The sequence below is a fragment of the Salmo salar genome, chromosome ssa24, assembly GCF_905237065.1.
Source record: "Salmo salar chromosome ssa24, Ssal_v3.1, whole genome shotgun sequence".
NCBI lineage: Eukaryota > Metazoa > Chordata > Actinopteri > Salmoniformes > Salmonidae > Salmo > Salmo salar.
This window is the reverse complement of record NC_059465.1, coordinates 27,385,488-27,409,591: the sequence shown is the minus strand read 5'-3', so window position 1 is coordinate 27,409,591 and position 24,104 is coordinate 27,385,488. Positions and strand designations below refer to the sequence as shown.

The window sequence follows — 24,104 nt, the reverse complement described above, 5'->3', positions numbered from 1 at the left end:
TGTGTCAATGTTTTTATTCCATTTATGATGTGGAGTTTGTTACCCTATAAAGACATAAGCTATATTTTTGTGACTTGGCATGAAGCAAACATTTAAAATGGTAGAAAAAGTCATTGAAGGTTTAGGGACTCTGAAAAATAAATTACATAATTTTAAGTATTTTGCACAATTACAGTGCATTCAGAAAGTATTCAGACCCCTTGACTTTTTCCACATTTTGTTATGTTACAGCCTTATTCTAAAGTGGATTATATAGTGTTTTCCTCTCTGCCATCTACACACAATACCCCATAATGACAAATCAAAAACAGGTTTTTATACATTTTTGCAAATGTATAAAAAAATGTACTTAAATATCACATTTACATAGGTATTCAGACACTTTACTCAGTACTTTGTTGAAGCACCATTGGCAGCAATTACAGCCTCGAGTCTTCCGGGGTATGATTCTACAAGCTTGGCACACCTGTTTCTCCCATTCTTCTGTGCAGATCCTCTCAAGCTCTGTCAGGTTGGATGGGGAGCGTCACTGCACAGCTATTTTCAGGTCTCTCCAGAGATGTTTGCTCGGGTTCAAGTCTGGGCTCTGGCTGGGCCTCTCAAGGACATTCCGAGACTTGTCCCGAAGCCAATCTTGTGTTGTCTTGGCTGTGTGCTTAGGGTTGTTGTCCTGTTGGAAGGTGAATTTGCACCCAGTCTGAGGTCCTGAGCACTCTGGAGTGGGTCTTCATCAAGAACCTGTCTGTACATCAGAACCTGTCTATGCTTCACCATACGGGATGGTGCCAGGTTTCCTCCAGATGTGACACTAGGCAATCAGGCCAAATAGTTCAATCTTGGTTTCATCAGACCAGAGAATCTTGTTTCTCATGGTCTGAGAGTCTTTAGGTGTCTTTTGGCAAACTCCAAGCGGGATGTCATGTGCCTTTTACTGAGGAGTGGCTTCCGTCTGGCCACTCTACCATAAAGTGCTGATAGGTGGAGTGCTGCAGAGATGGTTGTCCTTCTGGAAAGTTCTCCCATCTCCATAGGGGATCTCTGGAGCTCTGTCAGAGTGACCTTCGGGTTCTTGCTCACCTCCCTGACCAAGGCCCTTCTACCCCGATTGCTCAGTTTGGCCAGGCGGCCAGCTCTAGGAAGAGTCTTGGTGGTTCCAAACTTCTTCCATTTAAGAATGATTGAGGCCACTGTTCTTGGGGACCTTCAATACTGCAGACATTTTTTGGTACTCTTGCCCAAATCTGTGCCTCGACACAATCCTGTCTCGGAGTTCTACAGGCAATTCCTTCAACCTCATGGCTTGGTTTTTGCTCTGACATGCACTTTCAACTGTGGGACCTTACATAGACAGGTGTGTGCCTTTCCAAATCATGTCCAATCATTTGAGTTTACCACAAGTGGACTCCAATCAACTGTAGAAACATCAATGGAAACAGGATGCACTTGAGCTCAATTTCGAGTCTCATAGCAAAGGGTCTAAATACTTATATAAATAAGGTATGTTTTTTATATTGAATAATTTAGCTAAAATTTCTAAAAAACTGTTTTTGCTTTGTCAAGGGGATTCTGTGTAGATTGATGAGGGGGAAAATGTATTTTATCAATTTTAGAATAAAGCTGTCGGGTCGGAATCCTTTCCGAATGCGCTGTATGTTCATGGTAAATCTGCACTATGAAGGTATTGTCATAAATTGTTACCACATGGGGGCATTACCGTATCATAAACTGTCATCATTACTGAGGGTACAACTTTTTGGACTCACTTGATATGGTGTAAAATAGCACATTTTCCATTTTGTAGTTGTTCATCATTAACGCTAGTCAGATATTATTGATTAATTGAATACTGTAATACGTTAACACATTTTGAACATAATTAACAAATGTTTGCCCAGGTCGGTCAGCATTCTGTGTGTAGGTGTGTAATTGACCAAAGGTTACTGGTGCAGGTGTGAATATCGGTCAGTAAGGAGCTCACTGTTCTGTCGAAGGATCATTTGATTGACCCATTACATACAATCATACATTTTTGGGGAGATTTGGCTTATATTCAACCTCAGAGAAAAGTCAGTTGCCTATCTTGCTGTAAGACCCTATGGAATTTAACTTTGTGCAATCAGCATGCAGCCATCAGCAACCTTTCCCCACTAATAAATTGTGAAATGACTTTGACCTGTCGTTGATTGACCAATTTGTCTGTTGAAATTCTGTTTGACAATTAGCCAAATTCTCTTTGTCCTGCAGTAGCCTTGAAGCCTTGTAAACTAGGACACTGCACTGAGACCAAACATGAGAGCAGCAGTCAGTCTGGTTGACGAAGCTAATGGCCTGGAAGGCTCTGAGATGACATTCTTCCCAATCACAACTGACCACTACTGTCTGTCACCCACACTACTGACAGTCCTTGACACTTCTGTGAAAATCTGAAAGGATTGGATATGTGCAAACAGTATGCCAGAACCCAGATGGAGCTAGTACTGTACCTACTGTATAGGACTCACCTAGTCAATCCTGTTATATCTTTGAAGGGAAATTATAAAGGGGCATGAGGCCAGTTGAAATTGTATTTTATTGAACCTTTATTTAACTAGGCAAGTCAGTTAAGAACAAATTCTTATTTACAATGACGGCCTACCAAAAGACGAAAGGCCTCCTGCTTGGGAAGGGGGCTGGGATGAAAAATTAAAATGTAGGACGAAACACACATCACAACAAGAGAGACACCACAACACTACATAAAGAGAGACCTAAGACAACACAGCACGGTAGCAAAACTAGGGATAATTCAATGGTAATTATAGTATTATAAGAATTTAAAGGACACATATGTGTGGAACCTCCACACTTATGGCTTCAGTTACCATAATTACAAACTTTACAGTGGGTTTCTGTAGTTTGGTGACATCAGTAGGTTTAGATACAGTACTTCAGGAGGACCAACCACACTGGTGCTCAGTGTCACTGTAATACATCACTTTTCCACAACACCTCTCATGGTGGGGTATGTATCCCAGTTTGTAATACATAGCATTATAAGACCACTGTCCAGGGAGTTCCCCATCAACCTAATAGGCTCTTGCCTAATTTACTCAGGATGGAGGTTTCAATAATTAAGGGGTCACCTGTAAAAGACAAGTAGCAGACATTCGTAGGAAATCTCTAAGAACATACAGTACGTATCTAGTTCAGCATGAGCTATCTCAGCAGAACCTCTTGTCAAATGGTTTCTATGACGTCATACAGTAGCTGTCACATCACAGGCACCGTCCTCCGATGAGGAAATTCATAATTGCTATTCAAATTAAACAACAAAGACACTACCATGGACAACAAGTAAGGTGCATGTCAGATACTACCAACGTGATGTTTTTCTGGGGGGGGGGGTCCAGAACAGTTTGTTTGCTTTTTGCTTTTATTGCTCATGTTCATTTAACACATAAAAATAAACATTTTAATATTGATTATAATGTACATGGAAAATATTTGGCTAAAATAAAATGAAAATAATACATTATACCATCCAAATAATGATGGAATCACTTGACAAACATTACATTAATGATACAATGATTTTGTTTTGAGGCATTCTCCTTTACTTGAAGTGGGTACAGTATAGCATTGCTACATTTTGATTCTCCTTGGTATCTCCTTAGATTCTCCTGACACATTTTGAGAGTGGTTTTTACAAACATGTTCATATATTTAACAAATAATAAACTAAAAAGCCTATGATAGTGATATGACTGAAACTATTGCCATGGTTGCAATAATAGTTCATTTTTGCAGTGTAGCTTGCAAGAAGCACAAACTGCTTTTACAGTTGTGGACACTAGATTTGGCGATGATGATTATAAGGTTTATTTACAAAAAAGTGCAAATATCAATGCTGTGAAATCTTATGTACATTAAAACAGCTTAAATATTGATATGGAGCAGATACCAATGGGATAATTCTCTAGTTACTGGAAAACGAGACACATTCAAATGTCTACAGATGCATTTAATAGCCCAATAACTACAGTCCTCAAGTGTTCTTTAGTCCGTGTTGAGTTCCTCTGTTATTCTTGTGCCATTCCATAAATCTTGTTGATTTTCTCCTGGAACATTTTGACAACAACCCCCCTCTTTAGCTTCATGGTAGGTCCTGGAGAGAAGATAGACAAAACAATGGATATTCAATCAGACTTACTGTGCTCTCAAAAAGACTGTACTCTCTTTCCCATGCTTCTTCAATCACAACATGTGACCTACTTAACAGCTTGGAAGACAGATTATGCAATGGTATCTACAGGAATGTTGTTTGGTATAAACCAGTCACAAGACTGCCTCGTCAGATACTGTCCATGATAAACATTACTGGCAAAACACTTACTTCTTTCTCTCTAAGAGTTCTTTGTAAAAGTGTGTCAAATTATGAAAAAGCTCATTATCTACAACCTCACAGACTAGCTTTGGTTTAGTTATCTAGCTTTCGTTTAAACTATATTGATTTTAATCCCATAATGAACAAGAAGCACACAAAATCAACTCACTAAAATGAGGAAGAAAATGCAATCCAAGACTATTCACTGCTCTCTTCTGTCACATGCTCAAACAGACAGAACCAACCAATAAAAACCAGCAACTGATTTCTCACACTGACTGACTCACCCAGTTCTCCCCCAGATATAGAGAAATCTCTGTCCAAAATGACCCACTTCTGGACCCTCTGGGCATTGGAGGTGGCCTTAGCATTGACACGCTCTATGCCCTCCTGGATGGCCTTGTAAATAGCTGGTTCCTTACTGGCTATGATCTCAGAGGCCTTGGTTGCCGTGATGCCACGCTGATGGCAGAACGCCACAGCCTCTGGGGTCAGCTCATCTGTCGGCTCGCCATTATCGTCGACTACACACTACGGAGGGAGAGTAGGGTCAAAGGTTAGGAGCGATACAGGATTTGTAGTATTTGCTGAACAGAGCAAACATCAAATAGCCTGGTTCCAGAAATGTTCGTGCTGTATAATTATATTCTAATTGCTTAATAATTCAAAAGCGAGAATTCTAAAGCAAGCCAATGACCATAAGAGTTGGCAATACAGGACACATCTAACGTTGGAGCGCTTACTTTGAGCGTGAGCATCATGGAGAGGAATTTCAGCTTGTCTCCAAGCAACATGGCGTTGCTGATGATGGCGATCTCTGCTTTCACTGCATCCTCAATGGGTACAGGTGGGATGTTCTCTCCTCCTGCTGTTATGATCAGCTCTGCAGGACAAGAGATTTCTTTCAAGAGGATATTTGGATCATACGTCTACACAGTGTTCTACTATCAAGAATGGTCCACCACCCAAAGGACATCCAGCCAACTTGGTACAACTGTGAGAAGCATTGCAGTCAACATGTGCCAGCCTTCCTATGGAACGACACCTTGTAGAGTCCATGCCTTAGACAAATTCAGGCTGTTTTGAGGGCAAAAGGGGGTGCTCAATATTGGGAAGGTGTTCCTAATGTTTTGTACACTCAGTGTATATTAAATACTATGGTATTCTCCACAAAAAAACACTGTGGTAAATACCACAGTAAGATTTTTTAACTATAGTAATACTACAGTATTTCATTTGCATATACTCAACCCATTCCCATCCCCTATATTCCTATTTGTGCCACCCATGAATGACACACCTACATGCAAAGTATAGACCATATATTGTGTTCCCTACAGGTTATAGAAAAGAGCAGAGGCTCTGAATTATCCATTCAGACTCCAGTACTATTTACCTACCTACAAACAGGTTATGGAAAGCCCCCACGTCTTTGTCAAAGATAATTAAACAAAAAACATTAAATACTAGTAAATACTACAGTATTATCTGCAAAAACACTACAGTAATTGCTATAGTATATATAATAGTTTTTACTATAGTAATACTACAGTATTTATTCTATAGTAAACTTTACTTCAGTATACTATACAGTGAATACTATAGTATACTACAGTCATGTCCACACTTCTATGTCAAAGATATTGAAACAAAAAACACTATAGTAATACTACAGTATTATCTGCAAAAAACACTACTGTAATTACTATAGATATCATATACAATACAGTATTCATACTATAGTAAACTTTACTACATTATACAAAAACACTACAGTTAATACTATAGTATAGTATAGTGAATATAGGTGTTCTACTATCAAGAATGGTCCACCATCCAAAGGACTTCCACAAAAACACTCAAGTGAATACTATAGTATATAAATGTAGTAATACTATAGTATGTAGAGCATAGTATACTATAGTTTTTTTTCTTATGGGGAAGTTAACCTAAGGCACAGACTTAGTATCAAGAGAAGGTACGCAAAACTTTACTTTGATCAGTGTCTAGGAGCAACTGCATCCTACTCCCATTGACACCCAGCACTGGTAGCCATGTTGTATAATGGCTACTATATATACATCTACAAAATAAACTATAAATAAGTACTATACCCTTTATCCTCCCTGTGATGAATAGGAAGTTGTCCTTGTCGTGCTTTCCCAGGTCTCCAGAGTGCAGCCAGCCCTCCTGGTCCAGGGCCTCCTCAGTCTTCTCTGGCTCATTCAGGTAGCCCATGAACACATGACGCCCCCAGAAACAGATCTCACCATTCCCATCCTCGTCTGGCTTGTCCAACTTGGTCTGGCAGCCAACCACCACCTTTCCACAGCTGAAGACAACATCATGATATCAATTCTTCATATGGTGAGACCGAAAAGCAAGAAGGATTATTAGAGGTCACTTCATATCTGATGGCTTATCAGTATCAATTCATTATTTGCTATTATGCAATGATAGCTTTGTCAACTACAAATTAATTAATGTAACTGTCATTACAAATGGCAGTTCACATCCTAGTTTTCCAGTTGCTGACCTCATGATCTTGAAGTTATTCTCCCAGGAGATGGTGTGAGGGCCAGTGCTTTCACTCATCCCATACAGCTCATACAGGGGGAGGCTAAGGCTCATGAAGTATTCCAGAGTCTCCTTAGTGATGGGTGCGGCCCCCGTTAAGCAGTTCTTGCAGCGGTCCAGACCCAAGGCCCAGCGAACTTTCTTAAACACCAGGTTGTTTGCCAGCATGAAGCCCCAGGGCACCAGGTTCTCACTGTTATCCACAGCAAACACGGAGGAATACCACACATTGTGGAAAATATTATGGCTGGAATTTAATCTAGTTTAAGATGTAAAAAATATTATTTGAGTGTGAGTGAGGATGCATGTTTTTTCTAATGTTATTGATAAGATCATATCAATGGGTGAAACAAATAAAAAATAATTTGATGCACTGAAAATACACATTCTTTCTGAAGTGTGGGTTTAATGAACAACAAGAACCTGAGCTAAATCCTTACCCATTCATGGCACTATAGCTGGCTTGCAATCCGATGGATTTGGCCCAGTCAGCCACTCTTTTCTTCATACCAGAGGACTTGGCACCGATGGCTTTCATCTTCTCCTGCATCTTCTCCCACACACGGGGAACTCCCAGGAAACTTGTGGGGCGCACCTCTTTCAGAGTAGTCCCCAAAGAGCCCTAGGAAATCAGAAAGTTAGCAGTTATCAAGTCATATAAAGTTACCCCAGGCCTACCCTCCTCAACCCAGTCAAAACCAAACCACCAAACCTCAATCAATTCTTGCCTCCGTAAACAGCATTTTGAAAGGAAAGCAATGCACAGCATCATTATCTGTAGTACAACACTCAGGGATTCTGACCTTCAGGGCGTCTGGGTCTGCAAAATATGTTGCCCCTGCAAATCTCATGCAGATCCACATGTCGTTGACCTGGGCAGCTACATGGCTCAGGGGCAGGTAGCTCACCACGCACTCCACACCATGTTGCAGACTTGTCATGGCTCCGGCCGCATTTGAAGTCCAGGTGATCTGAGGAGAGAGTCAGATGAGATTTTCAACTAATATTATTCCAACCTCCTTTACCACAGAGGAAAACTATAAGCCAGATGTTTTGTTTGTCCTTTACTTGCCGTGAACAATACATGGACAAAATTGTGACACTTTCACATACTGAATCGAGTGCCCAGTGGACCCAGAGCTCCACTATATAGTACATGTAATGTGTCTGAGGGCATCACCACATTCTGCGAGGACGAAGGAGGAGCAAACTGGATACTGCAGTACAGTAAATGTACATGTAAATATAAAGCTTTTTCCTCACTAGTCTATTTACAGTGAATTCGGAAAGTATTCAGACCCCTTTACTTTTTTCAGATTTTGTTACAGCCTTATTCTAAAATTGATTGAATAGTTTTTTCCCCCCTCATCAATCTTCACACAATACCCCATAATGACAAAGCAAAAACATTTTTTTTTTTTATGTTTGAAAATGTATTAAAAATAAAAAACAGAAATATAACATTTACATAATTATTCAGACCCTTTGTACTTTGTTGAAACACCTTTGGCAGCAATTACAGCCTCAAGTCTTAGTATGATGCTACAAGCTTGGCACACCTGTATTTGAGGAGTTTCTCCCATTCTTCTCTGCAGATCCTCTCAAGCTCTGTCAGGTTGGATGGGGAGCGTTGCTGCACAGCTATTTTCAGGTCTCTCCAGAGATGTTCGATCGGGTTCAAGTCCAGGCTCTGGCTGGGTCACCCAAGGCCATTCAGAGACTTTTTATTTAACCTTTATTTAACTAGGCAAGTCACTTAAGAACAAATTCTTATTTACAATGACAGCCTATCCCGAATCGAACCAGGGTCGGTAGTGACACCTCTAGCACTGAGATGCAGTGCCTTAGACCGCTGCGCCACTCGGGAGCCCCACTTCTACCGAAGCCACTCCTGCGTTGTCTTGGCTGTGTGCTTAGGGTTTTTGTCCTGTTGGAAGATGAACCTTCATCCCAGTCTGAGGTCCTGAGCGCTCTGGAGCAGGTTTTCATCAAGGATCTCTCTGTACTTTGCTTCGTTCATCTTTCCCTCGATCCTGACTAGTCTCCAAGTCCCTGCCGCTGAAAAACATCCCCACAGCACGATGCTGCCACCACCATGCTTCCATCTGGCCACTCAACCATAAAGGCCTGATTGGTGGAGTGCTGCAGAGATGGTTGTCCTTCTGGAAAGTTCTCCCATCTCCACAGAGGAACTCTGGAGCTCTGTCAGCGCAACCATCGGGTTCTTGCTCACCTCCCTGACCAAGGCCCTTCTCCCCCGATGGCTCAGTTTGGCTGGTGGCCATCTCTAGGAAGAGTCTGGTGGTTCCTAACTTCTTCCATTTAAGAATGATGGAGGCTACTGTGTTCTTGGGGACATTCAATGCTGCAGAAATGTTTTGGTACCCTTCCAAGATCTGTGCCTCGACACAATCCTGACTTGGAGCTCTATAGACAATTCCTTCGACCTCATGGCTTGGTTTTTGCTCTGACGTACTGTCAACTGTGGGACCATATAGAGACAGTTGTGTGCCTTTCCAAATCCTGTCCAATCAATTGAATTTACCACAGATGGACTCCAATGAAGTTGTAGAAACATCTCAAGGATGATCAATGGAAACAGGATGCACCTGAGTTCAATTTCGAGTCTCATAGCAAAGGGTCTGAATACTTATGTAAATGTGATATCAGTTTATATTTTTTAATACATTTGCAAAAATTTCTAAAAAACCTGTTTTCGCTTTGTCATTGAGGTATTATGTGTAGATTGATGAGGGAAAATAAATATTTTATCAATTTTAGAATAAGGCTGTAACGTAACAAAATGTGGAAAATGTCAAGGGGTCTGAATATTTTCCGAATGCAATGTACATCATCATGTCATTGTCAATACTCACATTGTCATGACTTAGCATGACCCCTTTGGGGTTGCCTGTGGTTCCAGAGGTGTAGATGAGCGTACAACACTGGTTAGCCCTCTGACTGTCCACCACAGCATCCAGCCGTTCATCAGACACCTCCTCACTCAGCTTCATAAACTCAGCCCACTGTAGGAGGACAGAGGTTGAGTCAGTAACACCTGATTCACAATATAGGGCCAATCCCAACCGTATTGTGTTGGCTTGGATATTTTCTTTTCACATTGTCCTTTCCAGAAAGGTTCCATCAACTATGGTGGATGCGTAGCCAAGCCAGCCTGGTACAGCTCGATTTGGCTCAGTTTGCTTAGTAATGTGAAGGGATTAAGAGTCTCACAGTTACAGTGTGTGACAGGAAATATTGTGTAATACAATATTTAAGGAAATACTATGTACTACTATATTATAGGAAACACTGTGTGCTACTAACATTGCTATATCTGTAATGCAAATCAGGAATGTTTTTTCCCCGGCTGGTTAGACAAGATGCTGCTTATAGATCTTCTTCATTTCAATAGAAACTTACAGTGTACAGGTTTGGCAGCTTCTGTTGAAGTTCATCCTTGTACTGAACAATAGCTTTCAAGTGTGGAAGCTGGTCCTTAATCTGAAAGGTATGAACAAAGTAGGGAATTTATAATGAATCCTTTTGGCACAAAAACAATAAATATATAAATAGGTTATGTTCACTCAATCTACTTACAAATACAATTTAGAGCGCAGTATTGGATAATTGTAATTTGAAAAAAGAATTTTTTCTTCAGAATTATGGATGTATATTTGCATAATTCTGTGCATAGGTTCTATGGCTTTTGGCAGACACAACCAGGACCACATTATAGTTCAGTCCCTGTTATGGGGTCTCACCTGGAGGATTTTGAGGAGCTGTTTGTGGTTCTCGACCACCAGGATGTTGGCCTCACAGTTGTCTGCCACATACTGACACGCCTCGGGGGAGTTGGTGGTGTAGATGCCTGCAGCTAAACCCCTGGCAGACCACACACGTCAGATCAGACAACTTTCTTATTGAGGTGGTTTAGACTGTGATTGCTGTCCTTGGCGTGTGTGGGATGAATTAGCCTTCTATGAGTAAGTTGTCTAAGCCTCACAGAATGCAGTATGAACAATAGTGCAGGGTAGTGCATGGTAAGACAGTGCATGCTATATGGAAAATTGTTTTTATTATTACCCAGCCAGGATACAGCCGATGTCTGAGATGAACCACTCGGGAGAGTTAAAGCCCAGAATACCGACGCCATGGTAACGCTCCAGCCCCAACTACCGTAGAGGGGGGAAGAGACAGAGTCCGAAATAAAAATGTTTCATCAATGAGAATGTGGCACACTGCCTCATTTACTGTTGACCTATATGATGCTTTGTAAACTACTCCACTTTATCGCTCTCCATGACAAGTAACTTTAGCTTGAATCTAACACACCCAAGTGTTGGTTTTCACCAGCACCATTCTTACAAGGAGACAGAAATGACAATGGGAGAACATTCTTTGTGCTGTGTAAACATTCATAATCCTGTCTCTGGAGTTCAAATTCTAAATAGCCCATAGCCTATTTGAAGATTCAGTGATGTTAACCGATCTGCCTTATAGTTCGTATTCTATTAGAATTCACTGGCGCAGTTCAAAAACACCCCTAGGCCTCGAGCCACTGAAAAATGCAGAGCACATCCAGGTACAAGTACATCATAACATTAAGCATAGAAAACCTTTTCTATTAAATCTCACGCAAGCATAGACCATAGAGCAACTAAAGAGCACAGACACTCACACAACAACTACATCAATATACAGACCTTGAGGAAGCTCTTGGCCGCCGCTCTGCACTGCTGGTAGTACTCCCTCCAGGTCAGGGTGACCCACTGCCCCTCTTTCTTGGACGCCACCGCGGGCAGGTCTCCATAGATCTTCACCGTGTTTAAGAACATCTGGTGGACAGTCATGGGGGCCTCGGATCCCGACCCCGTCTCAACCATCCTCAGCTTAACCGCTTGGTCCCTGGAGGTGCACCAGAGCTGCTCTGCTGTGGCCAGGGACACATCCGACAGCTTCAGAGGCACCGAGGCACCTGTAGTATGGGGACAGCAGGGGCAGCAGTTGCTTGCCATCATTGGTTGTTTATGGAGTAATCTCAGAGATTAGTATTCCCCTTCCCTGTTCCCACAAGAATGTAGTGGAATGCAGGTAGGACCAGAAATCAGGGAGGTATGGCTATGTCTGAGAATCAGACTGGTCCAGCTCTACTCCACCCTCCTTCGCTGTCACAGTGTGAAGCAAAACAAATTGGATTTGAAGCTGCCTGTATCAGATTACTACAGACAATAGAGGAAGTTATGGAATGTCCCTGCCTACCCACCAATCATATTTTAGTGTTGAACATGGCTCTGATTAAATAGAAAAGGTTAAAGTTGATTGACTGAAAACAAAAAGAATTACAGGCAAAAAATCTGTCATAGATCAAATAATAACTGACTGTTCATGAGTGTCTGTAACCCTTAAATGATTATGCTTTCAGGCACAGTTCTGTCAACCTCTTTAACAAATGTCTTTATAGCTGCTGTATTATGAATTACAAAACATTTATCATGTGCCTCTGACAGGTGATAAAACATCTGATCTGCTTCAGTTAGGTTGAGTCAATATCCTATATATAAAAAAAACTTGTAGCCCTACCACGATACGCTGCTATTACCTGAGAGAGGATCCCCTTGAGGTCCCTCTTGTCCAGGGGATCTGGGTAGTTTGGCTGGTGCTTCAGGTATTCTTGATGGGGTTATCACTGCAGGTTCTACAGCAGCTGTCTCCTGGCTGTCTTCGTCTTCTCCATCAGGCTCTGACTCTGAGTTTGGTTGTGGATGGTCTACTACTCCTCCGTTGACGAGGGGACTGGAGTAGATTTCCTTCTGTTGGAGTTTGGCAACTGGAACTAACTGTTCGGTTTCTCCAAGAGGAATGTCACTCACACAACTAGAATAAAACACATGAAAATAAAATATACTTTAAATTAACAAACACTCAGTCATTAAATATGGTACCATTATTTGGTAAATATTCAGTAATAATAAAATGGTGTTTCAACATAGAAGGTTACGATAGGTCCACATACCTCTCAGAACTCGTTTCTACGTCAGGAACCCCATTGGTGACAACGGAATCCTGTTGGTCAGACATCTTGTAATTGCTTAAATAAAAGAGGTCAAATATCGACGTTAGATATGCAAAAACCACTAGATCATTAAATTAATAAAATCTCTAACTAGGTGGTGCAAAGGCTCCTGATATTCTACTAATTTCAAGAAAATAAGTGTTTCCTCCTGGATCCTTATATGAGTGGGTATTGCAACATGACAGTGTCAGAGGCAGTGTGCCAATGACTGCTTGGTTAGATTGATAAAGAATGGCGAAATTAAGGGGTTTGTGCCAAAAACGCGTAACAATTTGCAGAGCTTTTTCCAACCTTTAACTTAAATACAGTAGGTTACATCAAGACAGCTGACCAAGAAAGTGACATTGAAAAAGGGTCTGAGACAGCTAAGGGCATACATTTCTGGTGAGAAAAAAGTTGTCTCATCTTGGATAGATCTGTCAAGATTCTGTACAGTAGTTATCTTCATACACACACATAGTGCATATTTTGGTTATTACATGTCTTCAAATACAGCATAGGCCCAAAGCATGTATTGAAGTGTATATGAAGTAACATGCTGGGTTGCTTGCAATGTTGGGTTACTTGACCATGATACCTCATCATTATTATTGGCATGAAGTCAGGCTATGATGAACAATTTCAGTGAAATTATGCCATCTAGTGTTTTTATCTTGAAATTGTGAAGACAATTTTCAAGCGGAGCCGCTATAGTTTAGCTATGACATTCAGATCATAACGAGACCATGTCTTGAGTACACAATATTGCCAAGAAGTTTTTAAACATGTATGGAGAGAAAGATGCGGTTCAAAATCCAAACAAGCAGTTAAAATGTTGAGACATAGAGCTTATAACAGTGATAGGAAATATTAATCTGGTTCATGAGGACATTCCTATAACTATCACCACTTAAAATAGAAAAGGACAGAAGATCTGACCAGATAGATCGGATAACTACGGGCCAAGATTTCTCTAGGGCAAAGTTCATCATAATTGCAAAACGATTGCATGTGTTATGTGGCAATATAGTTGCCACTAAACTTTTGCAGACAATTATGCAAACATTTCTGATCACTGACAATTAACTGTAATACATCAATTGGATAGAATCTCTTTGCTTACATCTTAAAAGATGATATATTAAAGGTAGCAACTTGACACAAAAATATACAGTGGTAGCTATGCTCCTACATGACCATTTAAAATATTGAAATATATTTTAGAAATATTTTTATAGATGCTCACAGTCTGTGTGTATCTCTCCAACAGCAACAGCCTCAGAGTGACCCAGTTTAGCACGGTTTAGTTTTGGTTTTAACAAGAGACCTTGTAGCAGGAGACAATAAAGAAGCTCGAGCCTGTTGGCCAAACAATAAAACACGAGGAACCAGCTTGGTTCAGTTTAGTTCAAACATGGTTTTACATTTATGTCCTGAGATGTAGGCTAGGTCATGTTTGTTTGTTTACTTTGAACACATTCTTGTATATACTGTATATCTCAGGCAACCAACGCTTGAGGCTATTATAGGCTACTGGTCACATTTTTTCACTCTGAACATGCCTTCGCTACTGAGATTCAATGGTGAAGGCTACTTTATTTTTACCAGAGGGCAATCTAAAGGTCAAAATCACAGTTACTCCTGGTTTTAATGGTTAGACCAATACATCCAATTATACGCAACTGAACACATCCCAGCATCAGTCAATGCTTTGCTGTAGATACTGACTAGCACATTTGTCTTAATACTAAATATTCACAAAGGTTAATAATGCAAGAACTGTTTCAAATTGATTTCACAAACCAAGACAGACAGACAAATGACCCCTGTTCACCACTCTGACATGTGAGCAAGGACTGTAGGAACATGTTGCAAGAGCTGTCTGTGAGTTGTAGATTGAGGTGGTGCTCTGGCACATAAAAAAATAAGCATATTGTGAAAGAGTCCAAGGACACAATACAAAAGAGATTAATTCCAGAGTAGTAATATTCAGCAGAATACCATTCTATTGAAAAGACAGAGATGATATCCTACCTTGTTCTGAGACCTTGTTCAGACAGGGATAGACAGAGTCAGGTGCTATACGATACCAACTTGGCAGGAGAGTGCAGGGAAAACTTGGATGGGCCTCGATGTGATGTGCACAACATGGGACCCAGGACAGCAGCTGATAAGCCTGTGGAGGTCTTGTACGGGTGACAGTACCGTCCCACTCAGGTCCGTCTGCACTCTTACGTAATTTCCCCCACACCTACTATGGGTCAAATGGCTAGTTAACGTTCCACCAATAGACTTGAAATAAGGTTCCCTTCCGCAGCCATATGTGCTGGAAACTGACAAGGAGGCTGTTGGGGGTAGCAGACTACATTATAGCATAGGGATCTGAGTTAAGCCAGTGTTGACATTGCTGTGCCTGTTTAAGTGAATGTAAAACACAGTTAAGACAAATTTCATTAACTTTTTTTGTGCATAGAGGACAAATATATATATAGTATATTCTAAGAATATGAAGTAAAACAACCACTTTCAGTTAAGACACTGGTCATTTAGACTGGACCAAAGCAAGTTATCGATTCAGCCCTTATCGGATTTATATCATCGGGATATAACATGAATTGATAAAGCAAGATAACTTCTGAAAGTTTATGAGGAAAGAGGATACCTTGAATACACAGATCTTTCATCTGTGGAACAAACATTGTGCAACAATACCTTTTTGTGCTGTGAAAAACCTCTGCACCTAAATTTTTTTAACAAATGAATGTGAACCAAGTTGTGTTCTAAGATGAATAGATATTGCTATTGACCTGTTATTACATGTATCTCTGGGGGTTAAATTCTGTATCTTAGGTCAAAGTATCATTCTTAGTTCATGTATTGATGGGTGTTTGCGCGATTTGAGAACTGCAATAGTCTGAACATGGACATGGGGTTTTAGTAAATGCAGGTGAAAGTTCAACCATGCACTTCAGATGATACAGAGTAACCTACAGTATATCCTGGGCACCAAGGTCATTTAGTCACACCAGTCACACAACACCTGCCCTCAGTTCAGTGGCGGTTCTAGACCATTTCAACTGGGGGGGGGGGCAAGTTGTCCTGTTAGAGGAGCCAGTTACATTAGATGTTATTGTTGTCATATTGTTCTCTTCATTGCATTGCAGGCATAAGACCAAGTTCATAATCATCATCGTTGCCACTGTCTAATAACGGGTGTAAAAAAAGAAGGATAGTAAAAATGAGTTATGTAAAAATTATTTCATACTCCACATTTAGGGGGTCCAAAATTGTTGTCACAGGGGCACCCCCACCCCAGAACCGCTAGTGCCTCAGTTATATTGCTGCAAAATGTTTCTGGAGATCTGCCAGAAATATTAAGGGTGCTACAATATCAAAAGAGCACATAGTAACAACAACATCTAACGTATGTGACATTTCCTATGGAATTGGGCCAGCTTGTGACATATCCAAAACAATTGCTTTCATTTTGACAAAATATAGAAATATTGTTTAAATCAGTCACACAACTTTGTTTATTCCATATTTGTACATAGAGGCAAACGGTACAATTACATCAATCAACATATCACACAACAGTTAAATAGGATGAAAATATTTCACTTTGGGGGGGTGGAAGAAAAAAAAAAATCACATAGTCAGACTCAAGAGCTTCATTATATTTGTATGTGACTGAGGTTAAAGGGCCACTGCACTTCCTGATTTGGCCTCAGTTTAATTTTGGTTCATTAAGAAATGCTAGTGGCCATGACTGAATTCAAACATGAGTTGGTTTCGGGTGTGGTTTGATGTGGGTGTCTCTTGTGTATGTTCACAGGTGGGAAGAGTTAGCCAAATTATTTAGCCAATTAGCTTAAGCCAGCTGGTGTGCAACTGTGGCAAAGTTGGCTCGACTTTGGATAACATATCTCCGGGGATAGTTAGCGACCATCAATAAATTACACAATGTAAATGACAATATTTTCATGTTGCACACCTTTAAGTTCTCATTAAATGCCTTCAATATTTGTATATGAATTTCTACAATTTATAGTTGGTTTGAGGTTAATTCATTGACATTTGGAGCCATTGGAATTTTAACAGTCTATAACTAGCCCCATATGGATATCCATAGTCAACCCAAATTGACCATGGGCATTAAGCTCCTAATTGATGATTACTTCATGGGTGCTGCCAGATGTGGGAATTTGGGCAGGATTGAAACAAACCCAACCTTAATATACATTGTGATGCAATCCTGACCACAAGTTTCAAAACTATTTTTGGACGAGACGGACTTTACGAACACAATTATCTTATTTACACATTATAGTCAATTTTGACAGTAGAATAATATTTCCGACTCATATCGAGTTTTCTAAATGAGAAGTTGTTTTTTTGGTTGCTCTTTAAGGTTAACATGAAACTAACCCCTCTAAGACAGGAAGTCCATCTGTTAACCTGGAGGCCAGTTCAGCTGTCTGCCTCCCAGGACGTGGATGTGGAGGTGGTATACAGACTGGGCACCATGCTTCCCATCGTTGATCACTGTGGAAGATAAATATGTAACTGCATTTCTATAACAACTAAATATGTCTCTGTGAAATGTGTGAAGCTCATATGTAGTTTGACACTACTTATTATGGTCATCTTAATACTTACCCACTCTGTAACCTTCGTGCAATGCCTCCTTCTTCGCCACATTTTTTGCAACCACTAGGAGGTGACCTAACAGCTACATGAAATAGGAAAGAGTGTTTTAAAAGTGGAGACAAATTTGAGCGGAAACTGGGGGGGGGGGGTACAAACACAATTCAACGTCATAGGATTCTTTTGTGTGATCAAAATCAGAAAATGACTAAGAGAAAGTAGAGACAAAATCAGTAGGTTACCTCAGCATCATCATCTTTAACTTCACTGATTTTTGGGATAGGGTCCCTTGGAATAACCAGGAAATGCACAGGAGCTTGTGGACTGATATCTCTGAAAGCTAAACACTGAAGAAAAGGAAAACAAAAACATGATAACATTCCAAAATATTGAACATCAATATAATGCCCTTACACCCTGTGGCTGAATATTGATCATATATTGTCTACGTGGAGTACAGTAAAATAAACATGCATGTAAATACATGTCTGTGTGCGGTGTATACCTTATCATCTTCATAAATGATATCTGCAGGAATACTTTTGTCAATCACTTTGGAAAAGATAGTTGGAGCTGGAGATCCATATTTCTTGCTTGCTTCTTCAGCAAGACGCACCTCGTCATGCTTTGTGTTTGATATGCAGAAGTGTCTCTATGACATGACAAACAAAAACAGAGGTTGACAAATTAGCTGGTTGCATTATTTTTTTTTTTTACATTAGCTTCTGTATTGATCTTTAGAAGAAGGCATGTTATTGCAAACACTGCAGTGCAGATACTGCGGCACCGTCAATTGCAAAACGCCCATGAACCATTCTTACAGCCCGAATCTCCTGGTGAGTGGGCACTGCAACTGTGTCAGCTGGAGGCCACACCTGCCTATGACCATGACGTTCTCCGAAAGTCAACAACACGAAAGTGTTAACTAACGTTACTAAGATTAAAACAATTAGGTTTATTCTCAGAATAGCTACCTCTGCTCGGCATGCAGGGCGCAAAATGCGTGAATGGTAAACACTTTTCCTGAAGCATTGTGTCGGCAAAAGTTGGCGAAAATTCATAGCTATGAGTGCAATGTGCAAATTCCGTTTGGAGAGTTGCAATCTTACCGGATATGATGTCTGCTCTGCCCCGGGGTCGTCATTAGTTAACACATCCACAAAGTCATAAACCTCGCCTATTTCTACAATTTCTATTTTTAAAATCAGATGTTAAATCTAAGCCTAACCTTAACTATAACATGAACCATACTGCTAACCGTATGCCTAATCTTAAATTAAAAAGCTAATTTTTGTTTTCATAATTTTTTACGATATAACCAATTTTGACTTTATGGCTATGTTTCTAGTGTGAACCCTCTCCCAATGAAAAAGTTGTATTCATGAATCTAAACGTTCTCTTGTGTTTCAAAACGATTACAATTTCAAAAGTTTGCCTCCCATGATTGGTGTAAGATGCTGTAAACATAATATTTTCGATGAAAATATCAATTCCATTAATAGCGTACACATTCCGAAAACAACACTAGAGAATGAGTGGCCCAGAAATATTTTTCGCTCGAGCAGTATTTATTTTTAGCCTCCACGTGGTGGCGATAGTCTGCGTTTAACCAGTTTGCACGAGACGCACGAGAAGAAGAACTCACCCTCGTCATCAGCGACAAACATGGCGGCGCGCACTCGCTTGCCCTTGCAGTCATTACTTCATAAAAATGGACATGTGTTTAGAAGCGACCGGATCGTTCATACAAAAACAGCAATTCAGGAGCCTGTATACCCTCCAATTGTACCGTCGCTGACCGCTAAAAGTAAGTCTGCAAAAGGACGTCAGATTGCAGAACACCTTGACAAAATACGTGCCGCCGATGTGCAGGAAAAACTGACATTCCTCACACGAGTTCAGCGAAAGAAGTATGTGTTGTGTCCGCAAACCTTTGCTCTTAATGCTGATAAATGGTATCAGCACTTCACAAAGACTGCATACCTACCTGGCTTACCTGAGAAGTTCATTGTTGAAGAGACCAAGGAGGAATCGGTACCTGACACTCAGAATGCGTCATCCACCATTGACGAAACTGCATTTGCAGACATCCGTTCCCATGTCTGCCATTCAATTTTACAAGAGAACTGGTACATGAAGAAACGTCAACCGTTCTTGCAAAGGGAACAAGAACATTATGTGGCACCTTTTATGAGAAACCTGGTATCTGGACTCACACACACTATGGCCAAACACAACCCTGTACTCCAGCTGTCAAGTTTAGGTAAACCATTAATTTAATTTATTCATAATCCCTCCTGATTCCACCCTCAGTCCAAGGCATGATATATAAGCATTAAAAAGTCATCAGTGGCACTAACTCCACTATATGTAAGGGGAAGTTGTGATTCTGTCAGTCTCCTATGCAAAATACTGGCTGTCTCTTACATCACTTTCTGTTGTTTAGATCTTGACCCTCAGGTAAGCTTCTACTGGATGAGAGGGCAGAGGACCATTCCAAGGGGACATCGGGGTGGCCGCGTCGAGCCAATCAGATTCCAGATTGATGATAAGCCACACAGTCAGATAAGGATACCTCAACAACTTCCACAGGTACTACATACAGTCACTAGCAGATTGGAAAGGGATAATCTGATGCTCCATTAGCGGTTGCAAGATGGTTACTGTTTGGAGAAGTACAGAGAATTTTCCACCAACTTTAATTTGCAAATACTATCTTTGTTATCGATTTGGCCAAACATGTATCTTCTAAAATGTATTTGTCCAGTTGCAGGTGGTTCGTTTAAATTTAGTACATATTGTTGGATTACTTCATGGCGCCAAACATTTATTTATTTTAATAACAGAGTATTTTTTTCAATCGAACCACCTGCAACTGGACATGTACATTTTAGAAGATAAATGTTTGGCTGAATTGAGAACTAAGGTAGTATCTGCAAGTTAAGGTTGGTGGAAAATTCTGTGCTACGCCAAACAATACCTATCCTGTAACGGCTAATGGAGCATCATCACATTAGCCTGTTAAAATCTGCTAGATACATACACAGCAACACTGATCCAAAACTCAGTGGTCATCTGGCTATTATCATACATAAAACATTGATGTGAAGCTGGGATTTGGCCAAATGTTTATTTATTTTTTTATACCTACATTTGAGTGCAAGTAGTTTCCAAATGAATCTCCACTGACCCTCTTCCAGTTTGTTCCCCTTGAGGTGGTGATGTCTGCTGATGTCCCAGAGATAAAGTTTGCCCCAGACCTGCTTCCCATGTTCAGGAGACAGTATGAGAACAATATCTTCACAGGTAATAATGGAGTAGACCAGAGTTCCCCAACTGGTGGCCCGGGGGATAAATTTGGCCTGCAAGTTATTTTTATTTGGCCGACAAAATTTTCAGTGCAATTTGTTTTTGTGATTTTTACTTTGTTATTGTTGGACATAAGACTGTAAAAACACCAGCAAATCAACTCAAGTGATTTACATTTTGGAAGTCTATTCCAAAGTATTCCCACGCATAATGGAGAGATGTGGTCATATACAAATGTAAGCGAGGTTTGAAATTGTTTTAGTCCAATATTATATCTGTTTGGGCTTCTTGCGGTCAATTTGCTGTCTACAAATGTATTTTTAATTATGTTCTGGCACCCTGACCATCCACTCAAGAAAAAAATCGTCCCCCAGATGAATCTAGTTGATGATCCCTGGAGTAGGCTTTGGATGTCAAATTATTGTCACAAGGTGTTGGTTGTTAATTGAATAATATTGATCAAAGTATTTGCGCCTGCCTGGTTGCTGGTCTGTTTCAGCCTCAGCCATTTACTTTGTCATAGTCATAGGTGGTGCATCAACCAACCGCAATTCGTCCACTAGTGGTGGTAGTGTCAAAGTATTCTGTGTGGGTGTATATTTCAACATAATTATTTTCTCGTCTTTGCTTTCCCAGGAGCCAAGCTTCATGATCCAGGCTGTTACGGCCACACCCAGTTCCACCTGGTCCCTGACAGGTACCGCAGGGACAAAATGGCCAAACGGAATCTGACTGACCAGGTCGAGGTCTACCTGAGAGCCAATGGCATTGCCAGTCTATTTGCATGGACAGGAGCACAGGCCATGTATCAAGGTGTCTAGTCATAACTTGAATATCAGATGTTATTCTCCTTACCTACCTGAGAATAATCAGTCGTTTAAAAAAAATCATTTTACCATTCAACTGTTTTCTCTCTGACTGCTCTTGAATTAATATATTCTTAATAGTTCTGAATAACACCATTTGTTAAAGCACATTTGTAATCTTGAACAAAACGTCACCAGGTTTCTGGAGCCATGAGGACGTGACCAGGCCTTTTGTGTCCCAGGCTGTGATCACCGACGGCCAGTACTTCTCCTTCTTCTGCTACCAGCTCAACACCCTAGGCCTGTCCATAGAGACGGACGCTGGGAACCCCAGGAAGAACGTGTGCTGGGGGACAGACAGCATGCGTCTGTATGAGGGGGTGAAGGATGGGGCTGTGGTGGGGCTGGATGACAGGGTCCTCAAGCTCCTGGTCCAGTTCCTACTGAACAGGTCAGGTTGACATGGAGAATTTAGTGTTTGTGGGAGGAAGGAAGGGTTTTTGTTGAAGTGTTTCCATCTGTATTCAACATTGGCAAATATCAACTAAAGGACACAACTGAACATACATACAGTACATCGCTGTTATAATCTGGCAGAATGTATTCATGTAGAATGGAATAAAAAAAAATATTTAAATGGACACCATTGCATACAGGTCAGTGGGTTGTATTTCAGCTGTGTGTATGAAATTAAATGAATGCACAGCCCAATGTTTTCAAACTGATGTTCTGCTCTTCGTCACTACGTGGTGCTTAGTCAGTGGGAAAACGGCACAACCATTCTTTAGGCACACTGACAAAGCTGATTTATCATTAGATTTGTATTTACCATCCACATACAACAGGAAAGTTACATCTGAGTTGGATAATCAGGCATCATATGGGGACTTCAAGGGATTCATTGTCAGCAAAGCAGAGAATTGACCTGTTTATGAAAGTATAAGGAGCTGCACACAAACTAATTTGTGTAAATGATAAGTGCAGTTGAAGATGGATATGCTAGAAAAGTGCAAGAGTAAGAAGTCTTGTCAAACAGGAAGATGTTTGTATTTCTGTTAAACCACAGACACACACATCCTGTTAGGCAACAGAAGGCCTCTAAGCTGTCACCAACCGAACCAAAAACACTGCTCAGATATCACTGCTATTTTCACAACCTCATAGGTACCGGTAGTATGATGGTGAATGAAACATGGACAAATACAAACATAGGGATAATTTCTGTCAAAATGCAGAAAAAGTATTGTCCGTGAACATAATTGTTGATCCAAAAAGTAACAACATATTTTACTAAGACGTCTCAGTATATCCAACGACTTATGACATACAACACACTACCTGCCAAATTGAAATCTATTTTCGCCTCCTTGTCCACACCACTAAAGACGCATGAGTAATTCCCAAGGGTATCTCCATTAATGCTGAACCTGTAAAAGAAGATATAATCATAGCTTAATTTCCATATGCACATGTCTAATGAAAATATGTCTAAAATATAAAGATGTTTTGTCAGTCTAAGAAACATTCACTGTCAAATTTCAATTAGCCACATCATTAGATGTTGGAAAATCATGGGTTCTGGCCTCTGGCAATGGGATACAGTCTGACAAACAGGTGATTGCTGGTAGTCATGTAACCCACCATTCTGGAATACAATCTAGTATAGGCAAAGTGCATCATTTTAACTCCTGCAGTAGTGAAATATTACCAAAGCATATTTGCATACGGTAAAACATAGATGCCTAATTTGGAAATTTCTCCCAAACTCTATGAATATCAATTATAATAGACCATGGTAGATGTATATACATTTGCATAAAAAGTTGACAGTGACATTTCTGGTTTACAGTCTCTAAACCTGATGGAACAATAAATACATAATTATACTCTGTTTAGATGATATTGTTCATTCTCCAAAAGTATAGTAACAATTTCACTTCCATCTTCCATCCAATACCCAGTAATGTTTGGTAGTTTATTTGGATTACCGGTCCATGTACAGTTGAAGTTGGAAGTTTACATACACTTAGGTTGGAGTAGTTAAAACTCGTTTTTCAACCACTCCACATATTTCTTGTTAACAAACTATAATTTTGGCAAGTCGGTTAGGACATCCACTTTGTGCATGACACAAGTAATTTTTCCAACAATTGTTTACAGATTATTTCACTTATAATGCACTGTATCACAATTCCAGTGGGTCAGAAGTTTACATACACTAAATTGACTGCCTTTAAACAACTTGGAAAATTCCAGAAAATTATGTCATAGCTTTAGAAGCTTCTGATTGGCTAATTGACATCATTTGAGTCAATTGGAGGTGTACCTAGGGATGTATTTCAAGGCC

At 40.3% G+C, this 24,104-nt stretch overlaps 3 protein-coding genes across 4 annotated transcripts; 1 reads left to right on the top strand and 2 right to left on the bottom strand.

Moving 5' to 3' along the window:
* Nucleotides 1-2,550: 2,550 nt before the first annotated feature.
* LOC106585738 (long-chain-fatty-acid--CoA ligase ACSBG2) lies at nucleotides 2,551-15,247 on the bottom strand. Of its 2 annotated transcripts, none has more exons than XM_014172310.2 (15): nucleotides 15,030-15,247; nucleotides 12,957-13,031; nucleotides 12,543-12,817; nucleotides 11,647-11,918; nucleotides 11,027-11,115; nucleotides 10,705-10,825; nucleotides 10,364-10,444; nucleotides 9,817-9,966; nucleotides 7,744-7,911; nucleotides 7,381-7,562; nucleotides 6,900-7,133; nucleotides 6,478-6,695; nucleotides 5,107-5,246; nucleotides 4,651-4,894; nucleotides 2,551-4,144 (listed from the first exon to the last, which is right to left on the bottom strand). In XM_014172310.2, exons 2-15 carry the CDS (start codon nucleotides 13,019-13,021, stop codon nucleotides 4,059-4,061), a joined length of 2,325 nt encoding a protein of 774 aa, XP_014027785.1. In that variant the 5' UTR covers nucleotides 13,022-13,031; nucleotides 15,030-15,247; the 3' UTR covers nucleotides 2,551-4,058. The 2 variants fall into 2 exon arrangements, with proteins under 2 accessions (XP_014027785.1, XP_045562817.1); XM_045706861.1 differs by lacking the exon at nucleotides 15,030-15,247 and adding an exon at nucleotides 14,242-14,260.
* A 1,257-nt stretch (nucleotides 15,248-16,504) lies between these two features.
* On the bottom strand, nucleotides 16,505-18,784 carry hint2 (histidine triad nucleotide binding protein 2). The gene is made up of 5 exons (XM_014171534.2): nucleotides 18,617-18,784; nucleotides 18,148-18,294; nucleotides 17,885-17,989; nucleotides 17,655-17,727; nucleotides 16,505-17,540 (listed from the first exon to the last, which is right to left on the bottom strand). Exons 1-5 carry the CDS (start codon nucleotides 18,701-18,703, stop codon nucleotides 17,449-17,451), a joined length of 504 nt encoding a protein of 167 aa, XP_014027009.2. The 5' UTR covers nucleotides 18,704-18,784; the 3' UTR covers nucleotides 16,505-17,448.
* A 137-nt stretch (nucleotides 18,785-18,921) lies between these two features.
* mrps30 (mitochondrial ribosomal protein S30) lies at nucleotides 18,922-22,398 on the top strand. The gene is made up of 5 exons (XM_014172312.2): nucleotides 18,922-19,905; nucleotides 20,089-20,234; nucleotides 20,843-20,948; nucleotides 21,588-21,764; nucleotides 21,956-22,398. The coding sequence occupies exons 1-5, from the start codon at nucleotides 19,308-19,310 to the stop codon at nucleotides 22,216-22,218; spliced, it is 1,290 nt and encodes a 429-aa protein (XP_014027787.1). The 5' UTR covers nucleotides 18,922-19,307; the 3' UTR covers nucleotides 22,219-22,398.
* The last annotated feature ends 1,706 nt before the right edge of the window (nucleotides 22,399-24,104 follow it).